A 26,004-nucleotide genomic window follows, 5' to 3' on the forward strand; every position below is an offset into this window, starting at 1 on the left:
ATGAATATATGAAGTTTCACGTTCCTGTCTTCCAGATCAGATCGGCATATGAAGACAGAGTGAGCCTGTCTGCCACCGGGTTCTACAGGTGATCACCATAACGCTTTTCTATAATATCCAATCCAGAATTTGCTAAATGTGAATATGTATACAGATGTTTTCACTTGTATTCTGTAAAACTTGTACGTATTTCTTTCACTCTAGAATTGACGGCATTGGTTTCGACCCAGAAACTAACAAGGGGACACCCAGTTACTACTTCAGCTATGGGGTGGCCTGTTCTGAAGTAGAGATTGACTGTTTAACTGGTGACCACAAGGTAATATATATATATATATATATATATATATATATATATGTGTGTATATATATATATATATATATATATATATATATATATATATATATATTATTTATATGTTATAGGTTATAATACACTCATATACTAACAATTCTCCCTCTCCCCTGATATAATGCCATTCAGAATCTGAGAACAGATATAGTGATGGATGTTGGTACAAGTCTTAACCCAGCAATCGATATAGGACAGGTAAGTGATACAGAATTTATACAATCCATGTATAGTAAAGTTATACCTTCTTTTCTCCATAGGGGGTGGTTCAGAAACATAGTAATATACCTCTGTTTCTTAACTACATTATCATTAAACTTTCTAATTGCTTAATTTTGTGCTATATTGTATTATTTAGCTATTGTGCTTGCTCTGGGGTTACTATGGTTACATCAGCTCTTTTATGCATGGACTTCCTGTCATGTGATCTCTGTTCTTATCAATGTGTTCTTGTCACATGACAGGAAGTACAGGCACTAAATATTGCTGATTTAGGATTTCGGGATATCCTCGAAATAAGACCTGGACTGGAGTTGAGAAACACTGATCTAAAAGCACACTATGTAGTATCTTATATGGCATTATGCACTAACATAGCTCCGACTAACATTGTCGACTATAATGAATTGGAACACAGGTACACCCGTATGCCCCCGCATTTCAACTCAAAAGAAATGAAGTTCATCCGGCCAGTACTGACATACTGGCCGGGATGAACTTCACTGACATCAGCCGTTCTGTGACATGGCCGTAACACAGAACGGCCTGTGGCGTACTGTGTGTGAACCTGGCCCAAAAGTGTAAGCTGGCCATGATCACAATGACTAAGATGCCTTAATCAGGATTAGATCCATATTAATACGGTCTCCTGTTTTAAGGTTGAAGGAGCTTTTGTCCAAGGACTCGGCCTTTTCACATTGGAAGAGTTAAAGTATTCCCCGGATGGTAACCTGTATACTCGGGGCCCCGGAATGTACAAGATCCCAGCGTTTGGTGACATCCCAGCCGAGTTCAATGTGTCTCTCCTCCGGGACTGTCCGAATAGCAAAGCCATCTATTCATCCAAGGTAAGGCCGAAATTAGGAATTATATAACATCTGGGTGTATAGGTCCCCCCCCCCCATCACATGACATGGCTGATCTACATTCTCTTCCAGTATACTGATCACTTGTATTCCATATCCAGGCTGTTGGGGAGCCGCCACTCTTCTTGTCGGCCTCCATTTTTTATGCCATTAAAGATGCCATCATGTCAGCCAGAGCGGAGTCTGGCATCACCGGCATATTCAGACTGGATAGTCCGGCCACCCCGGAGAGGATCCGTAATGCCTGTGTGGATCAATTCACCAAACTGGTAGGAGGCTATGAGGGGCCAACGCTTTTCAGTTCCCAACATCTCTATGACCTAGTATTTAACAGCTTAAAAGGAACCATTCAGCATGATTGTGCTGATATAGCACCCTATAGATCTTCAATGCAGCTCTCCTATCATACCAGCCGTGTGTACAGCGTTATCATTATAACAGAGAAAAACGTGTTATATTCCTGTGCACGAGGCCGGGAGATGGGCGGCAACTAGTCATATGAGCGGGGAGCCACCCGTGAGCTCACTGCCTGTCAGCTCGCTCTACGGGGATGATTAGAGGTGGGAAGGCCAGTAACAGGTTTTCTCTGCCTGTCAATCATTCCAGCATTCCAGTTGACAGGCAGAGAGCTGTGACTGGTTTCTCTGTTCAGATGACTAGTTGCTGCCGCTCTCCCGGCCTCATGCGCAGGAATGAAACACGTTTTTTCCCGATATAACAATAATGCTGCACACATTATGCTCGGGGAGCTGCACAGTAGATCTATAGGGTGCAGCTGGGAGTTATATCAGTACATTTGTGCTGATTGGTTCCCTTTAAAGACCCCGTTCACACTGAGCAAGAACATCGGAATTCCGCGGCAGAGCTCTCCGCCACGGAATCCCACAGTGCTCAGTGTGCTGCTTGAGTGAATGAGAGGGCATGCGGTCCTCTGCTGCCTCCGCTCGAAGAAAGGACATGTCACTTCTTTAAGGGGAGAGCGGCGGCTGCGGAGGAGCGTGGGATTCCGACGTTCTTGCTCAGTGTGAACGGGGCCAAAGGGTTTTGGCATTTAGTAACATGTCCGTGTGCTGACGAATGGATTTACACCCAATGTTAGCTGTAAAATTGCATGCAGTAATACATGCTCCCTGTATTGTTCTTCTGCAGTGTCCTGTTCCTGAACCCGGAACATTTAAACCCTGGTCTATACGAGTCTAGAACCATAAAATTCTGAACCCAAGGAAAGTCCCAGAGAGACGCATGCAGCTGCTTCTGATGGATATTCTTACAGAACAATCCGGAGCCGAGAGGAGACAAATGATGCTATTAATATGCCCAATATCTACCTGTATATGTAATATGTGAGCAGACGTAATTTATTGGTGATTGTTATATAAATATTAAAATTCTATAATTAGCAGTTGCTGTCCCTTTAAGTCTCCAGTCATAGCTGTAGATCTTCACACTGTGTGTAGACATCTTGTCCCCACCAGGCTGCCATAGACTAGACCAGCGTTTCCCAACCGGGGTGCCGCGGCACATCGGTGTGCCGCGGGATCCCGGTGGGAAATGTGCGCTGTCACTTTAAGCATCCCGAGAATCTGCGGCCGCGCATCTTCTCTGGATGCACAGATCACTTTGATGTGTCAGCATCCTGCTCCTACATTCACTCCCATAGGCTGCCGGCACTTCATGCCAGCAGCCTATGGGAGGCCGGGACGTGACCTCTCCGGCAGGAGTGATGATGTGACGTCATCACGCCTGCCGGAGGTCCCGCCCCCGCGGCTCGCAAGATGGAGCCAGAAGAGGAGGAGAGTTTCTGCCTGCAGCCACAGCGCGGATTAGGTGAGTAGGATGTTTGGATTTTTTTAGAGGCAGAGCAGGGGGCATTATTAGTATATGGGGGCACCTCTGGGGGCATTATTAGTTCATGGGGGCACCTCTAAGGGCATTATTAGTATATGGGGGCATTATTAGTATATGGGGGCACCTCTGGGGGCATTTTAAGCTCATGGGGCACCTCTGGGGGCATTATTACTTCATAGGGGGCACCTCTGGGGACATTATTAGTATATGGGGGCACCTCTGGCGGCATTATTAGCTCATGGGGGCACCTCTGGGGGCATTATTAGTATATGGGGGCACCTCGGGGGGCATAATTAGTTCATGGGGGAACCTCTGGGGGCATTATTAGTTCATGGAGGGCACCTCTGGGGGCATTATTAGTATATGGGGGCACCTCTGGCGGCATTATTAGTATATGGGGGCACCTCTGGGGGCATTATTAGCTCATGGGGGCACCTCTGAGGGCATTATTAGTATATGGGGGCACCTCTGGGGGCATTATTAGTTCATGGGGGGCACCTCTGGGGGCATTATTGGCTCATGGGGGCACCTCTGGGGGCATAATTAGCTCATGGGGGCACCTCTGGGGGCATTATTAGCTCATGGGGGAATTATTAGTATATGGGGGCACCTCTGGGGGCATATTAGTATATGGGGGCACCTCTGGGGGCATTATTAGTTCATGGGGGTACCTCTGGGGGCATTATTAGTTCATGGGGGGCACCTCTGGGGGCATTATTAGTATATAGGGGCACCTCTGGGGGCATTATTAGTTCATGGGGGAACCTCTGGGGGCATTATTAGTTCATGGGGGGCACCTCTGGGGGCATTATTAGCTCATGGGGGCACTATTAGCTCATGGGGGCACCTCTGGGGCATTATTAGTTCATGTGGGCACCTTTGGGGGCATTATTAGCTCATGGGGGCACCTCTGGGGGCATTATTAGTATATGGGGGCACCTCTGGGGGCATTATTAGTTCATGGGGGAACCTCTGGGGGCATTATTAGTTCATGGGGGGGGAACCTCTGGGGGCATTATTAGTTCATGGGGGCACAGCAGGGGATCCTACATACAGGGGGCACAGCAGGGGATCCTACATACAGGGGGCACAGCAGGGGATCCTACATACAGGGGGCATCCCACATTCCTACTCGCTTTACTGCACATAACACCAAACAGCGCAGTTACTTTGGGAGCCTACAGGGGGCAGAAAGGGAAGGAAGTTGCTAGAAATGTGCGGAGCCTAAATTGTTTGTCTCGCAGGTTCTGAAGAGATGAAAAGTAGCTGGAAGAAATCATCATGGAGGACTGGGCTGGATGGAGAGGAAAAGGGAAAGTGACGCCTCAGATCAAAGAAGACGTCTCCTGTGAGTCACTGTATGACGCTTTTCTTATTTTGCAGAACATTATTTAGTAGGGGCGCCCCGAGGTGGAAAAGGTTCGGAAGCACTGGACTAGGCACTACACTTTTTTGCACAGAGATTCCTTTTATAGGAGCGGCCATCTGTTTACCCCGACTGCTGGTTATACTGTGAGTCCTGCAATATGTGTGATGTCAGGGGCCCCTCAGATGACTACAGGCTGTCATATAAAGCAGCTATACAAGCATAACCCTGTTATGATCAGGGTGTCTGATACCACATTGGACCGGCCAGATCATGCAATATCAATTTAACATCTACGGATTTAAAGGAGTAATGTTTCACCTTAGGGAGAGAGTCATAAAGAGGTGTGGAGACTTCAAATGGAATTCTGGGAAGAAGGATATGCAAAGTAGATCTCTGGCGCCACCTTTTGGAAATATTGTTCTCTGCAAGTGATTGTTTAGTTCTAATAAGAAGCCCAAGAAAACTCCCCAGAAAAAGAGGTTACCCTTGTGTTTTAGGGCTTCGTATTGGAGTCCAACACTGACATAAAAGGAAAACGACTGCCAAAAGGTGGCGTCAGAGAGCTGCTTTGCAATGTTTATGGGTAAAATATTTGCATTGAGCCTGCATAGATATTTTTTCAATCCCTTGTTTTCTCTCACCTCCTCCCTGTCTATTATATACAGTACTGTATTAAAATTAACCAATTTGTTGATAGCCACAGAAGTTTCTGGAAATTTCTAGATAAGGCAAATGGCTACAAGCTGCTAAGATAGATGCCACTCACCTGTGCAAAAGAGCAGCAAGGTCCTGAGAATCCTCTGCTCTCTATATGTTTGGTTTTCACTTAAAGAGGAGCACTTGGCATATGAACTTAAACACAGCAATGGTAAACATGGACTTACCTTAGAAACATGTTGTGATGGTGGCCACACCTCATCTGATGGTCTGGGCCTGCTCTAGGTGTGACACATATAGGGGGACATGTATCATCGTGCGGTCCGGGGGTTTTCGGCGGAAATTGACGATTTGCGTAATATTTTATTCGCAAATGGCCGATTTGCGAATAAAATATTCGCAAATCGGCACTTTCCGACGGGTACGCCAGGGGGCGGGGAGGGGGTGTGAAGGGGGCGGAACGGAGGGCGCGGACTCAAAGTCCGCGCGATTCACCATCCGTTCCGCAAAAAGATACGGCAAAAACCTACTCCAGTCCTCAGCTGGCGTAGGTTTTTGGCGGTGCGCACCAGAGCGCACGGGATTTATGTAGAGGCAGTCCGCCTCTACATAAATCCCCGTAGCGCCTGAGATGTGGGGACATTTATAAGTCCGGCGTAAAAAACGCTGGACTTATAAATGTCCCCTATAGAGTATGTTCATCCAGATTACTGCAGCCCCCTCAACCTCCTGGATCCTGTGCCCATGCCATTCCCACTGGAATAAGCCAGTTGTGCCACAGGATCAGCAAAGGTCTGAAGAATGGCAGATTTCTTAATATCCATGACATCTTAATCTGAAGTCTCAGCCATTATCAGTGTATTACATTACTTGATATGATGAATGTCATCTGTGTATCGCACACTGTATGATTTATAAGTAATCCTCGTAGTTAGATGTTTATGTATCAATCACACCCCGGTTGCGCCCTGATCTGACTCCTATACCTATTTATGCAGTAAGGGTAAAAAAAGGCTGACACAAGCACAGACACATCCCTAACCCTCATACTATGTACCGCACGTTCATATTACACAACCATTAAAATGTAGCTCCTACTATAGGGAGCACCTATAGAGCGCCTACATTGTAATGTTATTATAAATGTTTACATCAGTCTCGGTTGTATAAAACACAGCTCCAAGTTCCCCGCTACCATACATACAGCTAAATCATGCAATTCTTTCTGTCTGCAGCTACCTCTAGGGGGAGCTCACTGCATATAGATTTATTAATACGAGCACTATACAAACCATAATTGTATTGCTACAGTGTATCTCAAGTAAAAAAAGTGAAACAAGTTTGCAGCTAGTCAAGATTAAGAAGCATTCCAGTCCCCCCCCGAACTATTCCTACAGTGTCATCTGTTTTATTCAAGCTCTGCTGCATCCATATGTTTCATTATTGGAGCATGTGACCAGTATTTAGACCACCAAAAAAATGACGTGGCTATATGTATCTCAGAAAGTGGTCTGTCCTGGGTCAGCTATGCAGGATGACACCTGCTCAACACCAGGATCAACACCTATTAGATACCTTTAGACTTCTCCACCCCCAGCTCTATGTGAATGCTGCTATGGGATCAGGACATATAGCACTTATACATCCTCTGAGGCTGTGTTCACATGCTGCATTTTTGCTGTGATTTTCCAAAATCTCAAAATGATGCACTTTGAGAAAACTGCATCAAAACTGCATATACAGATGTTGCCAGGGTTAACATGATGCAACAATTGTGTCAGGGAGCTATGTTAAGTCAATTAGAACATTGAGTTAAATGTGTTAATACAGGCTACATCTGTAGTGTGAACTGACACCAACCCGCTTATGTCTCTGGTTGGACTTCAGTACCTGCAGCCTAAGGGCCCATTTACACTACGGAACCAGCACTGAAATTCCGTGCGGAATCCCCCGGTGTGGATTTGCACCAAATCGGCCCTTCTATCTGTTTGAATGGGAGGGCTCGTGTTCCTCGGCTCTCGTGCTAGCTCTCCCATTCAAAGAGATAGAAGGCGCTGATTCGACGCTGAGTCCGCGTGGATGGGTTCCACACGGAATTTTTGCTCCAATAGCATAGTGTGAACGGGCCGTAATAAGATGAATAAGATGTTATGGGACTCCGGCCCCTCTCTCTGCAAAGCCAGCAGCACCATGGGAGATGTAAGTAATTCTATATTAGATATTGTGTTGTTTTCCCTAGAAGAAACAGAACAGAATTGACTAAAAAACAACATTAAATTTACCAGGAGAGAATAAATAATCCAGATCACCACCTCAACACATTTCTGCCCACTGTCCTATTCCCAATTAAACTATTGTGGAATGGGAAGGCGGCAAAGTCCCATGAGTAGAGTTGAGAAATCTGCTTGAATTGTTCCTTGCTGAGTCCGCGGAATAAGTTTTCTAGGAGCCACCTTGATGTCGCTTTACCCTCGTGGTCTACAGATGGTGGCACACCCACCGATTCTGGCAGACCCATTCTCTTCAGTAAATGAGGCAGCTCAACCCTGAGGAAATCCAGCAATACTATGTAGTCATACTGGACAAAACAAGGAAAACACAAAGTAATGACGGAGCTGGAGGAGATGCCGCCCTCCCCAAGCTCCATCAACAGGATGTCTTCAATGAACTCCTCAAAGGTGACCTCCCCAGCATTGCCCTGCATGTAGAGGGATATAAGTCTTTCATATGGATCCCCTACAAAGAGGATCTTGGTGTAAGTTCGAAGGACTTGGGCAAACATGGTTGGGTTGTATTTGGCCAACGTGTCAATGGAAGCAGAGTCATCTACAGGTAGGGGGTTCCGTATGGTGACATCAGATCTTCTCTCTAGGGATTGTACGAGCTCCTCCCAGCCATCGATGGTCACGTCCTCTGGCTTGCAGTAAAGTGTCATGAGCTTATGGCTCAACGTCATGCTGGACAGAAGATGTTCTGCAGAGTCTGATGTGCTCACATTGCCAAATTGTGGAAACTTTTTGCAAAAATTTCTCAGCTGCTTCCTCCTAAGTTGTTGGACGTGAAGGAAAGAGTCTAAGGTGATGGACGTCCTCCTTGGTTTTTCTTTGCTTCCTGCTGAAAGGGAATATAAAGCTAGAAGGAGAAAGGGATATTAACATCATAAGACAGCTACATAAGAAGACAAAAGGAAACACACAATACACACATATACAATGCACTCAAAAATACACAAATACAGAAAGCAAATGCAAACATTACACACACATACAATGTACTGTATTCATATGTGCACAGTTACAGAAAGCAAATGCAAACTCTACACATATACCGTATATACATATACATAATTAGTGAAAAGTAATATATACACCACACACACACACACATATATAATGTATACATAAATGCACAATTACAGAGAGCAAATTCAAGCACAGTACACATACACAATGTATACATGAACAGACCTAAAGAGAGCCAATGCAAACACTACACACATATACAATGTAAACAGTATACACGTATTTACAAGGTATACCAAACTATTTTTCTCATTTTTCTTTTCAGTGTCGCATTCTAAGAGCAATAACTTTTTATTTTTTATTCACCATAGAGGGCTTGTTTTTTGTTGGACAACGTCTGCATTTTAATGGCGCAATGTTAGGGTGCATGTAACTTACACTGATTACATTTTCTTAACTTTTGGGGGGGGAGGGGTTAAAGAAAAAAAGATTTTTGTCTGGGTCAGTATGATTTTTCTCTGGGTCAGTATGATTTATGATTACAATGATACTAAATGCATATATATATATATATATATATATATATATATATATATATATATATATACATATACAGTGGTACCTTGGTTTAAGAGTAGCTTGGTTTAAGAGCTCACAGTTTTCCAAAATTAAATTGTGACTTGGTTTAAGAGCATTGCTTTGGTTTAAGAGCTCCCTGTACTGGGTGGGAGCATGAGTGGAGGAGGGGTATGGTCTGCATAGCGGGGTCTACAGCACTGTACTTTGACCATGGAAGTCTCCCTCACCTTCCAAATCACAGCAGATTCCTTTCAGGCTGGGGCTTACATCAGGGGACAGGACTGTGGAGGTAATCTCTCCATAGCTGTAACCCCTCTCTCCCCAGACAGAGTGCTGCATGTATGTGCCCATATCTGCCCTGCTCATTCCTTCATGCTCCCTGCAGTCTCTGTCCGCCCTTGTGTTTCCCATCCTCTCCATTACTGTACAGTAACTTATATTATCAACATATTCAGCTGTTTCTGAAAGTTTGTTTCATCTGTTTTACATGTTATTCAGAATAATAAATCATTGTTTTTGGGGGGTGTAACCAATTGTCTGCGTTTCTATGATTTCTTATGAGAAAATGTGCTTTGGTTTAAGAGTGGATTTGGATTACAAGCACGGACCTGGAACGCATTATGCTTGTAATCCAAGGCACCACAATATATATATATATTTTTAAAATTTTTATTTTTTTTATTTTATAGATGGGGGCTTGTTGTAATGGGGGGGGGGGGCGCGACTGATCAATACACAGAGAGGGAGATGGGAAAGGTAAAAAGTAAATAAATAAAAACAAAAGGGGGGATAGAAAGGTAGAAAACCACAGCGTGAGAAAGAGAAAGGAAAATGAAGTGCCTCAACCCAGCACCTAGATACATCTCCTGCTCCTGCGTCATCATTACCCTTAGAATAACACACAAGCAGTCTCATATATGTATTTTATTTGCTTGCTTTTATTGGTATAATTTTACAGTACTTGTTATATTTCATCTCACATTTCTTACATAAGTTGTGTTTTAATTCCTCAAAATCTCTGCTTGCTGTTAGTGAATGAGCTCATCGGCTGAAAACTGATACAGACCATTCATATCCATAGACATCTTACCCTGAGCTGATACATTCTACCTGCCCGGATACATTGTAACAAACATACCGGAATGTTAACAAGTGGTCATAAGGAAGCAAAATGAACTTTCCAGAGAACTCATTTCCCATCTGCCTTTTGATTTTCTAGGTGTGACCATTTCCTTATTTCCTGCACAAAAACAACTCCACGTGCGGGGATGACACAACAGAGACGGCGTGTCCCCAGGTAGAGTCCTGATGGTTAAGTCATGAGCGCTGCTCTTCCTACTGTACAGCAATTATCCTGCTATATGCTACACTATATGCCACCCCTGTGCTGAATACTCCTGAGCACAGTGTTACACTACATGCCACCCCTGTGCTGAATACTCCTGAGCACAGTGCTACACTATATGCCACCCCTGTGCTGAATACTCCTGAGCACAGTGTTACACTACATGCCACCCCTGTGCTGAATACTCCTGAGCACAGTGTTACACTACATGCCACCCCTGTGCTGAATACTCCTGAGCACAGTGTTACACTATATGCCACCCCTGTGCTGAATACTCCTAAGCACAGTGTTACACTACATGCCACCCCTGTGCTGAATACTCCTGAGCACAGTGTTACACTACATGCCACCCCTGTGCTGAATACTCCTAAGCACAGTGTTACACTACATGCCACCCCTGTGCTGAATACTCCTGAGCACAGTGTTACACTATATGCCACCCCTGTGCTGAATACTCCTGAGCACAGTGTTACACTACATGCCACCCCTGTGCTGAATACTCCTGAGCACAGTGTTACACTACATATCACCCCCTGCCTGACATGCATGTTGGCATATGAAATGAATCATTTATAATACTTGTCTCCTCATATGGGGCCAAGGGACCTGCTGGGCCCCTTTAGGCTCTAGGGCTGCGGTAAACCTGTTACCTCCACATAATTTTAGTCCTTTTGCACTTTCTGGTGTAAAACTATAAGTGGTGCAGAAGTTATGGTCACACCAGGTCTCCAACCTGCAGCCCTCTAGGAGTTGCAGATCTACAATTCCCATCACGGGGGTCAGCTGCAATTCACATTCCAAACTGCTGACATTATTAGATGCTGTTAGGTTAGGGAGACATGAATTAAAGCTTACAGATTCCCTTTAAAACGAATGTACCATCAGGTACAATACTTTAAGTTTTTTTTACATGAATAGACTAACGCCAGCACGGGGATGCCGGTGCTGCAGTCCTTTTTTTGAACTGTAGCCCAGTTCCCACACACGGTGCTGGTCTATAGCCAGGCACTGGCCCGAAGCACTGGAGGCAGGCCTGCTGGCCCCAGTGTGACGAAACCCCCTTCCCTCTGTGACGTGGCTCTGTTGATTCTAATAGACCAGTGCCGTGCACGGAACTGGCCTGGGGTTAAAAAAAAGGACAGCGGCACCAGCATCCCCACGCTGGTACATTCCCCTGATGGTACATTCGCTTTAAATATTTTGCAATTAAAAAAAAAACAATCCTCTTCTCCTGTATGTAGCGTCTGATTGTGCTGACACATTGTACACAATGCAGTGACTCCTCCTCACGTGCCTCCAGTTATATCACTGCCCTGAGGAACCGGTCTGCTGACATCTGCGCATCAGGACTATCTGTACATGACCCAGAAGAGGGAGGAGACGGCTCTGGAATAAGGTCATATGGGTCAGTAATACAGGAGGTGGCACCAATGAGGGCACAGACATGGTACTACAAACTCTGTGCCATCCATCATAGGGTCATGTGTAGTGCCAGGGTCATACTATTATTTGAAAGGCTGTTTACATTGTGTAATGTATGATAATGGAATAGTCCCTATCAAAGTGGCAGAGGTATAGGTTGTGCCAGGGTTCTTCTGCCACATAACAAGGAACCAGTGTTATTGCACATGGTAGGTGGCAACTCATGTTACAGATTTTGCAGGAGCTTGGAGTTACCCCCCCCCCCCCTGCAGAAGTTTCTTATTTTGTGTATACCACCTTGAAATTTCTTAAAGAGATTATCCAAGTTCGGAAAAGGAACAGCTATTAATGCAAAAACACAGCCACCCATTCAGTTGCAATACCACACACAACCTGAGGACAAGAGTGGTGCTGTTTCTGGAAGAAAGCTGCCATGTTTTTCTAAGCCTGGATAACCCCGTTAATTGTATATTTAGGGACAATTTGGTGCAGCTGGCTAGTTGTGTCAGACACTTTCCTTACGCCACCTTATAGCCGCTGTACATTTACACTTGTGTTTTTCACCTAGATATGGCACGACTCTATTTGTAGGCTTTTCAATTAGAAATTAAAAGAGATGCCAACTGCCCCCTACACAAAATGTGCCAGAAATTTGTATTGTGTTTATAGAATTTACATCAATATATTTATTATTATTTTTATTACATCAATATATTTAATATTATTATTTATATTTTTTATCTAAACATATAAAATATGTGGTCTGAGGTTATGTACATAAGATCTAATCTTTGTATAATAAAAGTTCTGGTCATTTTTAGTATACTTTTTTTTTTTTAATTCCTCATCATTATTAGGCTGGGTTCACACTACATTTTGCAATCCATTTTTTTCATCTGTTTTTGTTTTTGTATTTGTGTGCGTCCGTTTTGATCAGTTGATACATTGACTTCCATTATAAAAAAAAAGTGCATCCGTTTTTTTTAACGGACAGAAAAACATAGCCGACCTTATTTTTGTGTATGATAAAAAAACGCATGCGTTTTGATCCATTTTTTGTTTTTTACAAAGGAAGTTAATGGAAAAAACGGATCAAAACAGAGGCACACCAATGTGAAACGGATGAAAAAAACAGATTGCAAAAACGCAGTGTGAACCCAGCCTTACAATGAATGTACAGATACTGACAATTTGCTCTGCAGTACCTGCTAGGCACTGGAGCACATTGATCACGTTGCAGAGGTCCTTTTTTAAAAACCTACATGAAAGGGGGGGGGGGGCTAACAGATGAATGCCTACATGGAAGGGACTAACTACCATGGGGGTACGTACATGGAGAAGAGGGGGTCTACAGGAAGAATGCCTACACAGAGTATTCTATATACTGGTGGACATACTACTGGGGGCTTACTTACAGGGGGATGCCTACCTACCAGGGACACTACCTATGGGGGAAATAGCTAAGAGACAAACAACTAGGGGCTACTTGCACAAGGAGGCCTAACTACTATGCAGATGCCTGACTTTTATTTAGGGGCACAGAGAGACCTAACTACTATATGGGGGTCACAGAAGTCTAACCACTATATGGATACAGACTAACAACTATATGAGGGCACAGATTGGGCAATATGGATGGGGAGGAGGACGATGAGCGAGGAGCCTAAAATGTTTGTCTGGCAGATTCTACAGGAAGGACTTGTGCTCATGATGGCCTGGCCAGATGGAGAAGAAAAGGAAAAGTGAGCAACTCCGATTGGAGAAGAAGCCCCCTGTGAGTCTCTCAAAGAAGACGTCTCTTGTGATTTATTGGCTGCAACTGCACTATAATCACTTGGTTGGCTAGGATTACACACAGTATTTTTGCTCAGTATTTCGGTTCTCATATTGCAACCAAAACCAGGAGTGGATGAAAAACACAGAAAGGCTCTGATCACACACTGTTGAAATGAAGTGAATTGCCGTCATTATATAACAAATAATGACTGTTCTTTTGTAACAACGGCCAATGTTTTAAAATAACACAAATTATTTGCCATCAAATAAGGGCCTTCCACTGTTCACAACAGTATGTGAACATAACGTTTCTGTGTTTTCATTCCACTCCTGGTTTTTGGTTGCAATATGAGGACCAAAATACCGAGCAAAAATACTGTGTGTAAACATAGCCTTATGGTGCGCAGAGCCTGTGTAGAGCTGGTATGTGCTGCTATATGGTGCCTGCCAGAGTGGTGACATTAGTCAGTATGTTGTGGTATTATTTGTTCCTTGTAAACTGGTATGGTTTGTATTATTGGTCTTAATATACTGGATTTGGTCAGTAAGGTGGAAATATTAGTGGTCATGATGTGGCAGTAAAAGTAACCCCTTGTATACTGCTTCTATAGGTAATAACTGGTATACAGGATTTGGTCAGTAACATTGTGACAATGATATGTATGGGGGGGGGGGGGGGGGGTCAAAAGTTTGCTATGGGGCTCAGCCATTTCTAGTTACACCCCTGATTGTGGACACAGCTGGTTAATCATCTGTGATTATGTCATTGAGCTGAATGTGCTGATGTCAATAAGATGTGTGATGATGTCACAGTGTTCTCATATTAGATATCACAGAGCCGAAAGCTGTGATGTCATTGAGCTGGTTGTGATGCTATTACAGAGATTACTGTGGTGTTGTCACTGAGCTGAGTGCATCAATGTCACAAAACCAAAGGCAGTGATGTCACAGAAATTATTGTGTGTCACTAAAGTGTGATGTCACTGAGCTGAATGTGATGATGTCACGAAGGCCAGTGTTATGATAATGTGATGTCACATAGCTAAATGCTGAGGTCACTGAGCTGGGTGTAATGATGTCACTTGTCCCAGCTCAGGAGCCCAGACCAGTCTCATTGTATCACTGCATATACATAGTAGCAATGCCAGGAGCCATGCATTCTCACCTGTCTGCCCGGCCATCACTCTTTGGCGCGGTGTCGTCATCACAATTTTCATGCACAGGTAAAACATTCCCAATACAATCAGTAGTATTAAGAATCTGGTCAAAAACTTCATTGTCAGCTCCTGGAAGGGAAGAACCTGTAGCTGCAGAACCCGCTCTGCCCCATCCCCCGTCATCCAGAATGGAGGGTAAAGTACAATTCACTCAAACATATCCGGCAGGTGACACAATGTGACCTGTGACCTGTCATGAAGGGTCCTAGGTCCTCCCTGGACTGTGGTCAGCGGGGAGCGGTCTGCCATGAGGCTTCCATTTCAAAAAAAGCATTAAATGCCTATGTGAACATACCCTTAGACAGTGGAAGGAGCAGCACAGAGTATTTCAGGAGAGCAGAACAGTATGTGACAGGAGAGGTATCATGGTGTGAGGAGAGGAATAGTGAGACAAGTAGGAGGTCTGAGACTGAGAGTTACATAATGGACGGTGCAAGGGCCCACAGCAGCACCGAGTATTTCAGTAGAGGTGTGTGCTGATTAATATAGTGAACACAGGGCTGTATGTGACAGGGGCCGCGTCATGATGCAAAGACAAGGATGGAGACAAGGTGAAGGTCATAGTTACATGGCAGCCCAGAGCCCCTTCCAGCAGAAGAGACACAAACAAGCAAACTCTGCAGCTATAACATGGAGCGATTTTTAACGATTAACGACTAACGATAAACAATCGCAAATGTGATTGTTTATCGGTAACCTGAAATCGTTCACCATATTACACAGAACGATGGTTGTTAGTTACAATCATTATTGCGATCGTTACTACGATCGTTTATTCCTTCTGATCCCAGCAAAACAATGAACAATGTGCAATTACACTGACCGATTAGTGAACAAATGCGGAACTTGAGCAAACGAACGTGGAATTACAGCGAACGATTAACGATAAATTTAGGTTCAGATCTAAATAAACGATTAACGACATACAAACGATTTTTCGATCGTTGCCCGCAATTACACAGAGCGATTATCGTTTAAATTCGAACGATATAACGATTTTTCGCACGATAATGGTCCCGTCTAATAGGGCCCTAAGTTCTTTTATATGCATATTTGTGAGCGAGTTTTGGAGCGTGCAAGTTTTTGATGTGAAGTGTGTTTTTGTCTCAAGTGTGGGACTTTTATGTTCAAGGACTTTAGATTCGGGGAGTTTAGAGGAGAACAAATTGTTTGTTTGCTTTTGTTGTTAGTTTTTTATATATATATATTTTATATCCCCACAAAAATGATCTCTATGTTTTACAATGCAGCCAATCAACTGATCGAGGGTGCATACCATTGTGGGAGATGTGCGCATGTTGCTGGTTTGGAAGCCCAGATCCTGGATCTTAGTGAGCAGCTGCAAAGTGTGAGATGCATTAGCAAACTGGAAAGGGGTTTACTGCTCACTAAGCAAGCGCTCCAAGGGGTAGATGGGGGAGAGAGTGATAGCATGGAGGTGCAGGAGGAAGAGGCAGCTAGTGTGGTTAGAAAACGGGGTAGAGGTAAGAGTGTGAGGGAGGCCAGTCCTGATCTGGCACACCCCAACAAGTTTGCCAAATTGGCGGATGAGGGGGATGTTGATTAAGGAGTAATTTAGGGATTCCATTAAGGGAATGGGTGGGTTACAGTACCAGGACAGGTTATCAAGCTTGGGGTTATTTACACTAGAAAAAAGACGTCTTAGGGGCGATCTGATCACAATGTACAAATATATGAATGGACAGTACAGAGGTCTTTGTAGTGGTCTTTTTACTCCTAGGTCTGTAACCATGAAGATTTCACCATCAGCATAGACACGGGTTCTTTACTGTATGAGCGGTAAGACTGTGGAACTCTCTGCCATGTGTTGTCATGGCTAATTCATTAATTAAGTTCAAATGAGGTCTGTTCTTGAAAATTTTAATATTAAAAGTTATAGACATTAGATTTCCAGTGATAGGACGCTGATACAGGAATTATTCTGATTGCAACTGGAGTTGGGAAGGAGTTTTCTCCCTGTGATGGGGCAATTGTCATCTGCCTCATGGGGGTTTTCACCTTCCACTGGATCGGCACAGTAGAGTTTCTCTAGGTTGAACCTGATGGACTCTTGTCTTCTTTCAACCTTATTAACTATGTTCCTATTTTAGGAGAGGGGCCCTGTCCTGTGTCACGTAATGGGGTTTGTGAGGACAAGGCTATATATGAATAAATTAGGTGAGAGAGGATGGGCAGCAGGTTACAGGCTCTAAATGGATGTTACAGCATTCTTATTCAAGCAGCGATCAAGAATGGAATCATGTTATTTTATTTGCATAAAACTCATCCCAAGCTTTCTACATCACTTTCTTAGCAGGAATTCTACAACTGGACATTACTAAATGGAATTTTCCATTTTGGGCAATCCAGACTTCTATCTTGTTCTACTACCAATAGGGGGCAACTGCACTGCACGATGAGCAGCCAAATCTAGCTGGCATCTATAACTCTATAGACCAGGGGTCCTCAACTGGCGGACCGCGGAGGCCAGCTGTCCGGACTCCTGCAGCAGCTCTGCTCCCTGCACAGTAACCATGAGCACTCGTAACGAGCGCTCATAGTTACCATGCAGCAGCACTGGCAGAGAGGGAGCCATTGGCTCCCTCCCTGTCAGTCACTCTTGTGGCCGCAGCGCTATGCTTCCACAAGAGGAAAAGAGAAGAGGAGACGCCGGACCCTGGTGAGTATAAGTGTTTTTTTTTTTAATGTTATATGCTAGATGGGAGGGGGGAAGCGCACAGGGGGGCTATATACTACTGGGGGAAAGAGCACAGGGGGGCTATATGGGAGGGGAAGAGCGCACTGGGGGCTATATACTACTGAGGGAGCAACAGAGGGGCTATATACTACTGGGAGAGAGCGCACAAGGGGGCTATATACTACTGGGGGAGAGAGCACAGGGGGCTATATGAGAGGGGAAGAACGCACAGGGGGGCTATATACTACTGAGGGAGCAACAGAGGGGCTATATACTACTGGGGAGTCACCCCCTTTGTACCTAATTTCAAAGGGCTGGTGAGAGAGAAAAAATGCCAGTTTTTCCCCTAATAAGCATCAATTCTGTATGTAAATAGTTCAACAACCTTTGTGAAAAGTAACAAAACACGTTTAGTAATGATGTTCAGCTCGGACCTTCACCTGACAATAGACCCCGGTAAGCGGATCTTCACTAAAAGTTGTTGAGTACCCCTGCTATAGATATTCGCTGGGTGTGTAGATCCATGAGTGACCACTAGATGGTGCTAGATAACAGGGTGTACCCAGGCCTGCCACATTGTGATATTGCTGAATAAAGCTAATAACATTCTAGAAGCAGCAACAAGATGACACACGTCACTCCTCTACCTTACTGTATACAAAGCAGCAGTGTAATCCAATGCATTAGAAATGTACAGGCAGCTGTCAGGACAGAACTATGAAAGACAATGGTGAAGGGTGCTCCTTCCATTGAGTGCATTAGCCTCACTATATGGGCTAAGCTCTTAAAGGTCTTTTCCAGGGATAAAATAAAAATGAAAAATGTCTACATGTCTGGGGTCACTATACAAATAAATAAAAAGTCATACTATGTGTACTATCAGCACTGTGGGTACATGTGGAACTGTAGGCGTAATGTGGGCGCTGTGAGCAATACCTGGACATTAGCACTGTATGTGCTAATCACAAGTGGGCACTTTATGCTTCTATGTAGACACAGAATGGCACAATCTGAGACCTGTGTGACACCAGAGTGAATCATCCTTTACACACTGGCACCATGTGACCATTTTATGACTCTTTGTGGGCATTGTTTGGCAGTATAACAGCAAAGTATGGCACTTTCTGTGCACCATTTGGCACTATGTGATGGCTATATGTTTCCATGTGGGTAAAGCATTATCTTGTTGTGGAATATATACTACCGTGTTTCCCCGAAAATAAGACATCTTCCTATAAAAAGACACCCTCACTATCTTACCAACTAACCTAAAATATCCCCCCCCCCTCCAATGTGGTATCCTACTGCAAGTGCTTCCCTTGTACACCTGTCCTAAAGTTCGCACCCAAGTTAAGTGGTGGATGAAGTTTGTAGTTTCCCCACTATATTTATATATGTTTTTTTTTATATGTATTATTTCTATGCAGACAAACTTCCTGAAACAATAGGAGCTGATCCCAGTAGGACAAAGCTACAGTGTAAAAAAGGTCTAAGTATCCTACTGTGCAGTGCAGGTAACTGGGAAATCTTGGACACCTAGTTACACCCAGATAACCGATGATTGGGGCTCGTGCTACCCACCTGGGATGGGTTCTACGATACCAGGGGGCAGAAGGCGATCAGACTTAGTCTAAATGTGTATACGGGTATCACCTCACTACTTAGATATCTCCACTATAGTTCCGACCCAGCCCCCCTGCATCCGACTCACCTAATCCCCTCGTGGATCTTGACAGCAGGTGCCGCCGGCACAATGTTCCATGGCCCGCACGTCCATACCCACTTACCGCCGCACGTCCGCCGCAGGGAGAGAGCTGAGGGGGAGGCTGGAGGGAGAGATGAAAGGGGAGGACGGGGGGAGAGAGCCGAGGGGGGAGGCTGGGGGAAGAGAGGGACGAAGGGGGAGGCCAGGGGAAGAGAGAGCTGAGGGGGAGGCCGAAGGGCAGAGATACGAGGGGAGAGGCCGGGGGCAGAGATACGAGGGGGGAGGCCAGGGGCAGAGAGACGAGGACAGAGAGCCAAGTTGGGAGACTGGGGGACAAAAATAAGAAAGTTAATATAAGGAACTGTCTTATTTTGGGGGAAACACAGTATGTTTGTGACATTACGTACTATCTATGCACTGTATACACTCAGTGGGTGCAGTACAAGCAATGTGTCCTACATATACAGGTTATGTATTCACAAAATGGCAGAATATATTGGCAGAACCTCAGATGGTTGTGACTATGGTTCAAGTTACTGACAGCAAGCAGAGTATAATAGAAAGTTGCAGAACTTTTCTCATTGAAGCTTCACAGCTGAGATCCCTTTGTCCTGTTTTCTCATGATTACATTTTTTATTATTGAATTTCTCATCCTTTCAGGAAAATAATATTACGTTTTACAAGGGCATCAGGATGTGCGGCTTCATATACAGAGAATCCGGCCCCAGTCCAGATGACATCCCTCTGCTAAAAATATCATCTCCTAGTCTTATTTTATTTCTTATTTTAAGAATCTTAAATCAATTAACATGTGTCCATCTTCTGTCCTGGAACCTGACCAAGAGCGAATGGACATCAGCTCCATAGGACGCAAGATCCTGCTCCCTGCACTGCTGATATATACAGGATCCTGCTCCCCGCACTGCTGGAATATACAGGATCCTGCTCCCTGCACTGCTGGAATATACAGGATCCTGCTCCCCACACTGCTGGTATATACAGGATCCTGCTCCCTGCACTGCTGGTATATACAGGGTCCTGCTCCCTGCACTGCTGGTATATACAGGATCCTGCTCCCCGCACTGCTGGTATATACAGGATCCTGCTCCCTGCACTACTAATATTTACAGAATCCTATATGTTGCAGTCAACATAGGGATCACCTATAGAAGCTAGAACAGCTAATTTAACAAGAATATTTAAACTTTATGGGGCTTTAGGTCCATTTATTTTCCTTTTTTGTTTTTGTTTAAAGGGGTTGTCCAGCAAAAATCTTCTTCTTTTAAATCAACTGGTGTCAGAAAGTTATGTAGATTTGTAATTTACTTCTATTAAAAAATCTCAAGTCTTCCAGTACTTATTAGCTGGTGTGTGTCATGCAGGAAATGCTTTATTTTCAGTCTGACATAATGCTCTCTGCTGACATCTCTGGCTGAGACAGGAGCACATACAGCAGCTGATAAGTATGGGAAGACTTGAGATTTTTTAAGTAAATTACAAATCTATATAACTTACTGACACCAGTTGATTTGAAAGAAAATTATTTTCGCTGGATAACCCCTTTAAGTTCCCTCCTGTCTATATCAATATCCAAATCAGCCATCATAGTCCTGTGATATGGCCCCTCGGGGCCCAGACCCCATAGCCCTGTGTGGAGTGCAGCCTCCATGGATGGGGCTTATTTCTCCAGCATATCCCACAGATGATTGATTGAATTAAGATCGGGTGAGTCACCACTTTGATCGCTTTGTCATGTTCCTCATTCCTGCCTGCAGTGTGGCCCCTGGGACATTATCCTGCTAACCGCTGCCATTAGGGGGTCCAACTGCTGCCATGAAGGGGAGGACTTGATGTGTCTAATGCTTAGGTAGGTGTTACGTGTCACAGTAACATCCACATGATGCCAGGACACAAGGTCTTTAACAGAACATTGCCCATCACACTGTCCCCACCATCTTGTCTTCTTCCCATAGTGCATCCTTGTGCCATCTCTTCCCCAGGTAAGTGATGCCTTATGATAGAGAACGTGACCTATAAGACCAGATACAGAGAAAAAATGAGCAAGCTGGCTCACCTGGTCAGTGCATGTGTGCTGCCCTAGGCACCTATTGTATAGTTCTCTCTTCAGTTCAGTGGTGATGAAGGTAGTATTTTATAATTTCACCACTAGGTGTCTGTTAGGTAGGGGTCTGGGAAGACAACAGATGAGTGCAGCCCTAACACTGGCACCCGCCCCAGCCGTCCCTACCTACTTGCCACAACAGTACTAAAGATTACTGTGGACAACTGGGTGACGTTGCCTATGCTGTAAACAGTGAAACACAAAACAAGACAAGACAAGACAAACTCACACAATAATAGAATGGTCAGCAACAAACGGACAGCATCCGAATCCGAAAGGGAGGTCGAGGTAACTAAATCCAGAGGTCAGAATAACAATAGCACATGGTCAGAGAGTTGCTAGGTCAAGGCACAAGGCGCTATCACAGGCAATAGAATAGCACAGGGGCTATGCTGACAGCTAACTGGCTGTGTCAGCTGTCAGTCATAATCATTCTAATGGGGCACATCTAATGCTGATCTGGCCGTAGCTACATAAAAGAAAAGCACCGCAGCGCAAAACCAGCAGGCTGGTTGCCAGGGCGTTTGCGCGCCCCCAGCAACCAGCCCCGCAACAACCAGGGACGCCGTCAGCGTGCCCCGTGCCCTGGAACAGCAGGCCGGTCACTAGGGAAGCCATCGGTGCGCTCCCAGCAACCGGCCCTGCCTGTGACAAGGGCCGCCGCCGGCGTCTCTAACAGCTGGCCGCACGTCTCGAATCCTGACAGAACCCCCCCCCAGGACATCTTAGATACTGGATGACTGATTGGTTTGTGCGTTCTGTCTGACCATTAGTCTCCGAATGGAATGCCGACAAATAAGATAAAGAAGTTTCCAGGAGATCACAAAATGCCCTCCAAAATCTAGACACGAACTGTAAAGCTGTTCTATTTTTTTCACTGGGACTCAGTTATCCTTTCCTCCGCAACAGCACCTTCTCACATTCGCCGCATACCTTGGGTCATTCTTTCCCCTTTCTGTGGGTGGCGGTACCGAAAGTCTGGGTGGGTCAATCGCCACACCGGATTACTGTGACTGTCACCGACCATTTCATTTTCAGAGATGTATCATACCACTGGTAACATCACTCCCAGTGGTCACCACACATGACCCGACCTCTAATACCGCAGAGTAAACAATGAAGATAAATTCTTTTGTCATAAAATCCCCGAAAAATATAATTTTATTGTAGAAACATTAAAATCCAACTGTAAACATCCATAGAAAGCTTGACATGAGCACAAATCCAACGCGTTTCTGAGCCATTCAATAATAAAGAATGCACTAGTATGAAAGAAAGAAGGAGTGAGGAGACATTGCGGGATATCTGATGCTTCATTCATGACAGGAATCATCCCTGACTCTCCCATCATATTACACTGCTGGATGACTGACAAGTCTATTCTATATAACCTTTATAGTATACATGGATATTATAGTTTCTCTGTAGGCAGGGCTCCCTGTATGGGTTTATATATCACTGTATGTACATTGTGAGGTCAGAAAGAAATCTCCATCTTATGTGCCGACCGTCAGATACAATACACTTTATCTTCAGGTCTGATTTCCAGAATCTGTCCAAAGAAAATAAACGACTCTATAAATGTCGCAGTTTACACAAAAATATCCATCCTGGAAGGAGAAGAATTTGCCCCAATATGAAGCCTCCACCATCCATCAACATCAGCCAGGAGCAGGCAGAAACCATAACAGGAATATGTCCCCCGCAAGACAGGAAATTCTATTTATACTGAAGATTCCATCAGAATACACAGAATTCCTTCTATTATTAAGTTCACGGCTCGTCCCTTCAGGTCGGGGGGCTCGGAAGGCTAAACTTGGGCGGTATATAAAGAGTTATACACAGACTCTTTGTATCTGGGTGCTATCTTATCTGGCACCATGATGTGTATTATAGTCCATTATAGCACAGTGATCAGGCAATGTGAGTGACAGTGGCCTCCTTATGTTTTTGGCCTCCTTTTGGTACTTGCTTTTTGTATGGCCGTCTTGAATTCCCCAAAATGGTCGGTAACTTTCCGGGTTGTTAGGGGTCCCTTGAGCTCTTGTCATGGCAACCTGGAGTGGCAACTGACCCACCCGGGTTGTCGGTACCGCCACCCACAGGAGGGGGAAAAATAACCCAAGGTGTGCGGTGGTATGTATAGGTGCAAACAGAGATAAGCAGAGTCCTGTGCGTTTGATATAAAAAGAGAACAACTTTACTGAATAACTTGGGCAGGATAACAGTACAGGCTTCTCAGACAATAATAATCTTGATACACGCTTGAGTGCTTGGGGTAGGTGCTTGAGAAGAGTAGAAGTAGTAGTGCTTTGTAGAAGGTAGAGAGAAGAGGAGTTTGTCAAAGGAGCCCTATACCTAATGAAGCCTTGAACTCTGCCGGAACTTTAGTAGATATCTTTAGTAGTGAAGTGATCCTAGACTATTTCTGACCGCCTTCTGCTCCCTAGTGTCGTAGAACCCATCCTAGGTTGGTAGCAGGAGCCCCAGCCATGGTTATCTGAGTGTAGCTCCCAGTTACCTGCACTGCGCAGTAGGATTTGTAGACCTTTATATAATGGTAGCTTTGTCCTACTGGGATCAGCTCCTCTTCCTGTGTCCTGCACAGTTTATACACATTCCTGGCATGGGCTAGGGTGTTCCTGGGTGGCTGCTCTCCCTTACTGGTGCTTAGCACTGCACAGTGTAAGTAGTAGTTGCTTCAGAAGAACCCTTTGTCTTGAGCTGTATCTGTTCACACTGGAAGCTAGTCTGAACTGAACTGGTGTCTCTGACAGGGCTCCTGGCTTAACTACAGCAGGAACTGTCTTGTTTGTGTCCTCTCTCTGAAAATCAACTAAGACTGCACTGCACTTCCTCCACCAGTAACTCCTCCTACAGGGGACTTTGTGTACCTGCCTATGAGTGGTGGGGATGAGTGTGTGCAAGAGAAAGGCTAGAGAGGATAGGATAGAAAAAGGAAGCACCTTGGATAAGTCACCATATAACACATGGGACAAACAAACAGTTAGCCCATTACCTCCTTCAGCTGTGCAATAATCCATATATGAAATACTGACACCTAGTAGGGAAACTTTAAAATACCTCATCCTCCACTTGATGTTCCTTCTAATATAGTAAAGCTTAAACATGTTAACAACTTTACTTGCAGTTGTCTTAAAGGAAAAGTACAGTGCGTTTTAGCAACAAGTTCAATTACAGCATTTTGCGTTTAAGCGATGATTGCCAGCGCTTTCCCTTTGGATACTGGGGCGGTTTAGGTTTAGTTCTATAATTTACAGAAGTAGTTCTTGACTTGCAACATTTTTTAGTGATGTTGTAGCTGAATACTTGAAGTTAAACTGGAGGGGGGGGGGTAAAACAATGTTGGGGTGACTCTTACAACTTTTACATGGTTGCATGACTTAGATACGTGTAAATGGAAGAATATCTAATACTCATAGCAATGAGGATCTGCCTAATACTGGAAGAGATCACGGAGTGCCAGCTTCAGGAATGCTTGCCCCGGGAATATACATCTAGGTGGAGCTAATTCCTCGAGATTACTCAAGAAGATCGAGCAGGATTCAGTAGGGCACGTCGGCAGAAGAAGCAACTTCTCCAACCGCTGTAAGGTAGTCCTTGGTCAGAAGAAAGCACTTTGTAGACTTAGGACTTGACAACAATCACCATTGACGTAGACATGTTGGATTCTAGTAGCCTAGACTCCTAATTTGGGCCTAGCTGGAGTTTTTATCAGAGAAAGGGACTAGTTTCCCATTGGAGGAGAGCAGCCTGAAGTAACCTGATACCTCATAGGTTTGAACCTTACAAGTGTTACAAAATGCACAGAACAAATTAACCCCTGAGACCTTCAGTGTGCTGGCTGTTATAGGAGTAAAATACCAGTTAGTGACATCTTGTGGTCAAAAAATAATACTATATCGCTCATAGAGAAGTATTGAAGAACCCAGCAGCATATACCTCAGTGACTGACATACTTACAGAGAGAGAGGGGACACTAAACATTTCCCACACCTCCTCTGAATCATCCAGATGGTCATTGGCGGACTTTAAACGGACCTGGACTTGCGCTGGCGTGAGCAGGGGGACCTTGTTTGCCTGGTAGGATTTTCATTCATTACGGTGTAGCGTGTTACTAATGTTAATCTTTGAGAATGTGGTCCCAGTTCTCTTCAGGTCATTGACCAGGTCCATCTGTGTAGTTTAGGAAGTTCCCTGCCCTTCATTATGTCACTATCTCCAGTGCTGAGACCCTTCAGAGATATTTACATCCATATTTATTTAATTCAATTATATTATTTTGCCGGGACCATCCCTGATTTGACAGGGCAGACCCGGCAAATTAATGTCCTGGGTATGTCGCAGCAAGCCCCGCCCCTGTCACGTCACACCCCCGTTACGGCCTCCAATCTGCACCAGCTACCCCCAGTCTGTCCCAGTCACCCCAATCTGCTCCTGTCAACCCCAGTCTACTCCAGCTACCCCCTGTCTGCTTCAGTCACCGCCAGTCTGCCCCAGCTACCCCCAACTTCCCCTAGTCACCCCCCAGTCTTCTCCAGTCATTCCCAGTCTTCCTCAGTCTG

The 26,004-nt window shown here is 44.7% G+C and overlaps 2 protein-coding genes across 4 annotated transcripts in view; one reads left to right on the top strand and one right to left on the bottom strand.

Annotated features, from left to right (window-relative positions):
* Positions 1 to 2,839, top strand: part of XDH (xanthine dehydrogenase) — a 38,583-nt gene extending 35,744 nt beyond the window's left edge. For all 3 annotated transcript variants that reach the window (XM_069954193.1, XM_069954194.1, XM_069954195.1), the window contains 6 exons: positions 36 to 88; positions 205 to 319; positions 485 to 550; positions 1,231 to 1,419; positions 1,539 to 1,706; positions 2,587 to 2,839. In XM_069954193.1, the coding sequence (XP_069810294.1) occupies positions 36 to 88; positions 205 to 319; positions 485 to 550; positions 1,231 to 1,419; positions 1,539 to 1,706; positions 2,587 to 2,637 (642 nt within the window). In that variant the 3' untranslated portion in view covers positions 2,638 to 2,839. The remainder of the gene's footprint in view (positions 1 to 35; positions 89 to 204; positions 320 to 484; positions 551 to 1,230; positions 1,420 to 1,538; positions 1,707 to 2,586) is intronic.
* Positions 2,840 to 6,598: 3,759 nt separating this feature from the next.
* Positions 6,599 to 15,005, bottom strand: LOC138773972 (carbohydrate sulfotransferase 11-like). The gene is made up of 2 exons (XM_069954494.1): positions 14,841 to 15,005; positions 6,599 to 8,443 (listed from the first exon to the last, which is right to left on the bottom strand). Exons 1-2 carry the CDS (start codon positions 14,950 to 14,952, stop codon positions 7,617 to 7,619), a joined length of 939 nt encoding a protein of 312 aa, XP_069810595.1. The 5' UTR covers positions 14,953 to 15,005; the 3' UTR covers positions 6,599 to 7,616.
* Between the last annotated feature and the right edge of the window lie 10,999 nt (positions 15,006 to 26,004).

The sequence above is a fragment of the Dendropsophus ebraccatus genome, chromosome 15, assembly GCF_027789765.1.
Source record: "Dendropsophus ebraccatus isolate aDenEbr1 chromosome 15, aDenEbr1.pat, whole genome shotgun sequence".
Taxonomy (NCBI): Eukaryota; Metazoa; Chordata; class Amphibia; order Anura; family Hylidae; genus Dendropsophus; species Dendropsophus ebraccatus.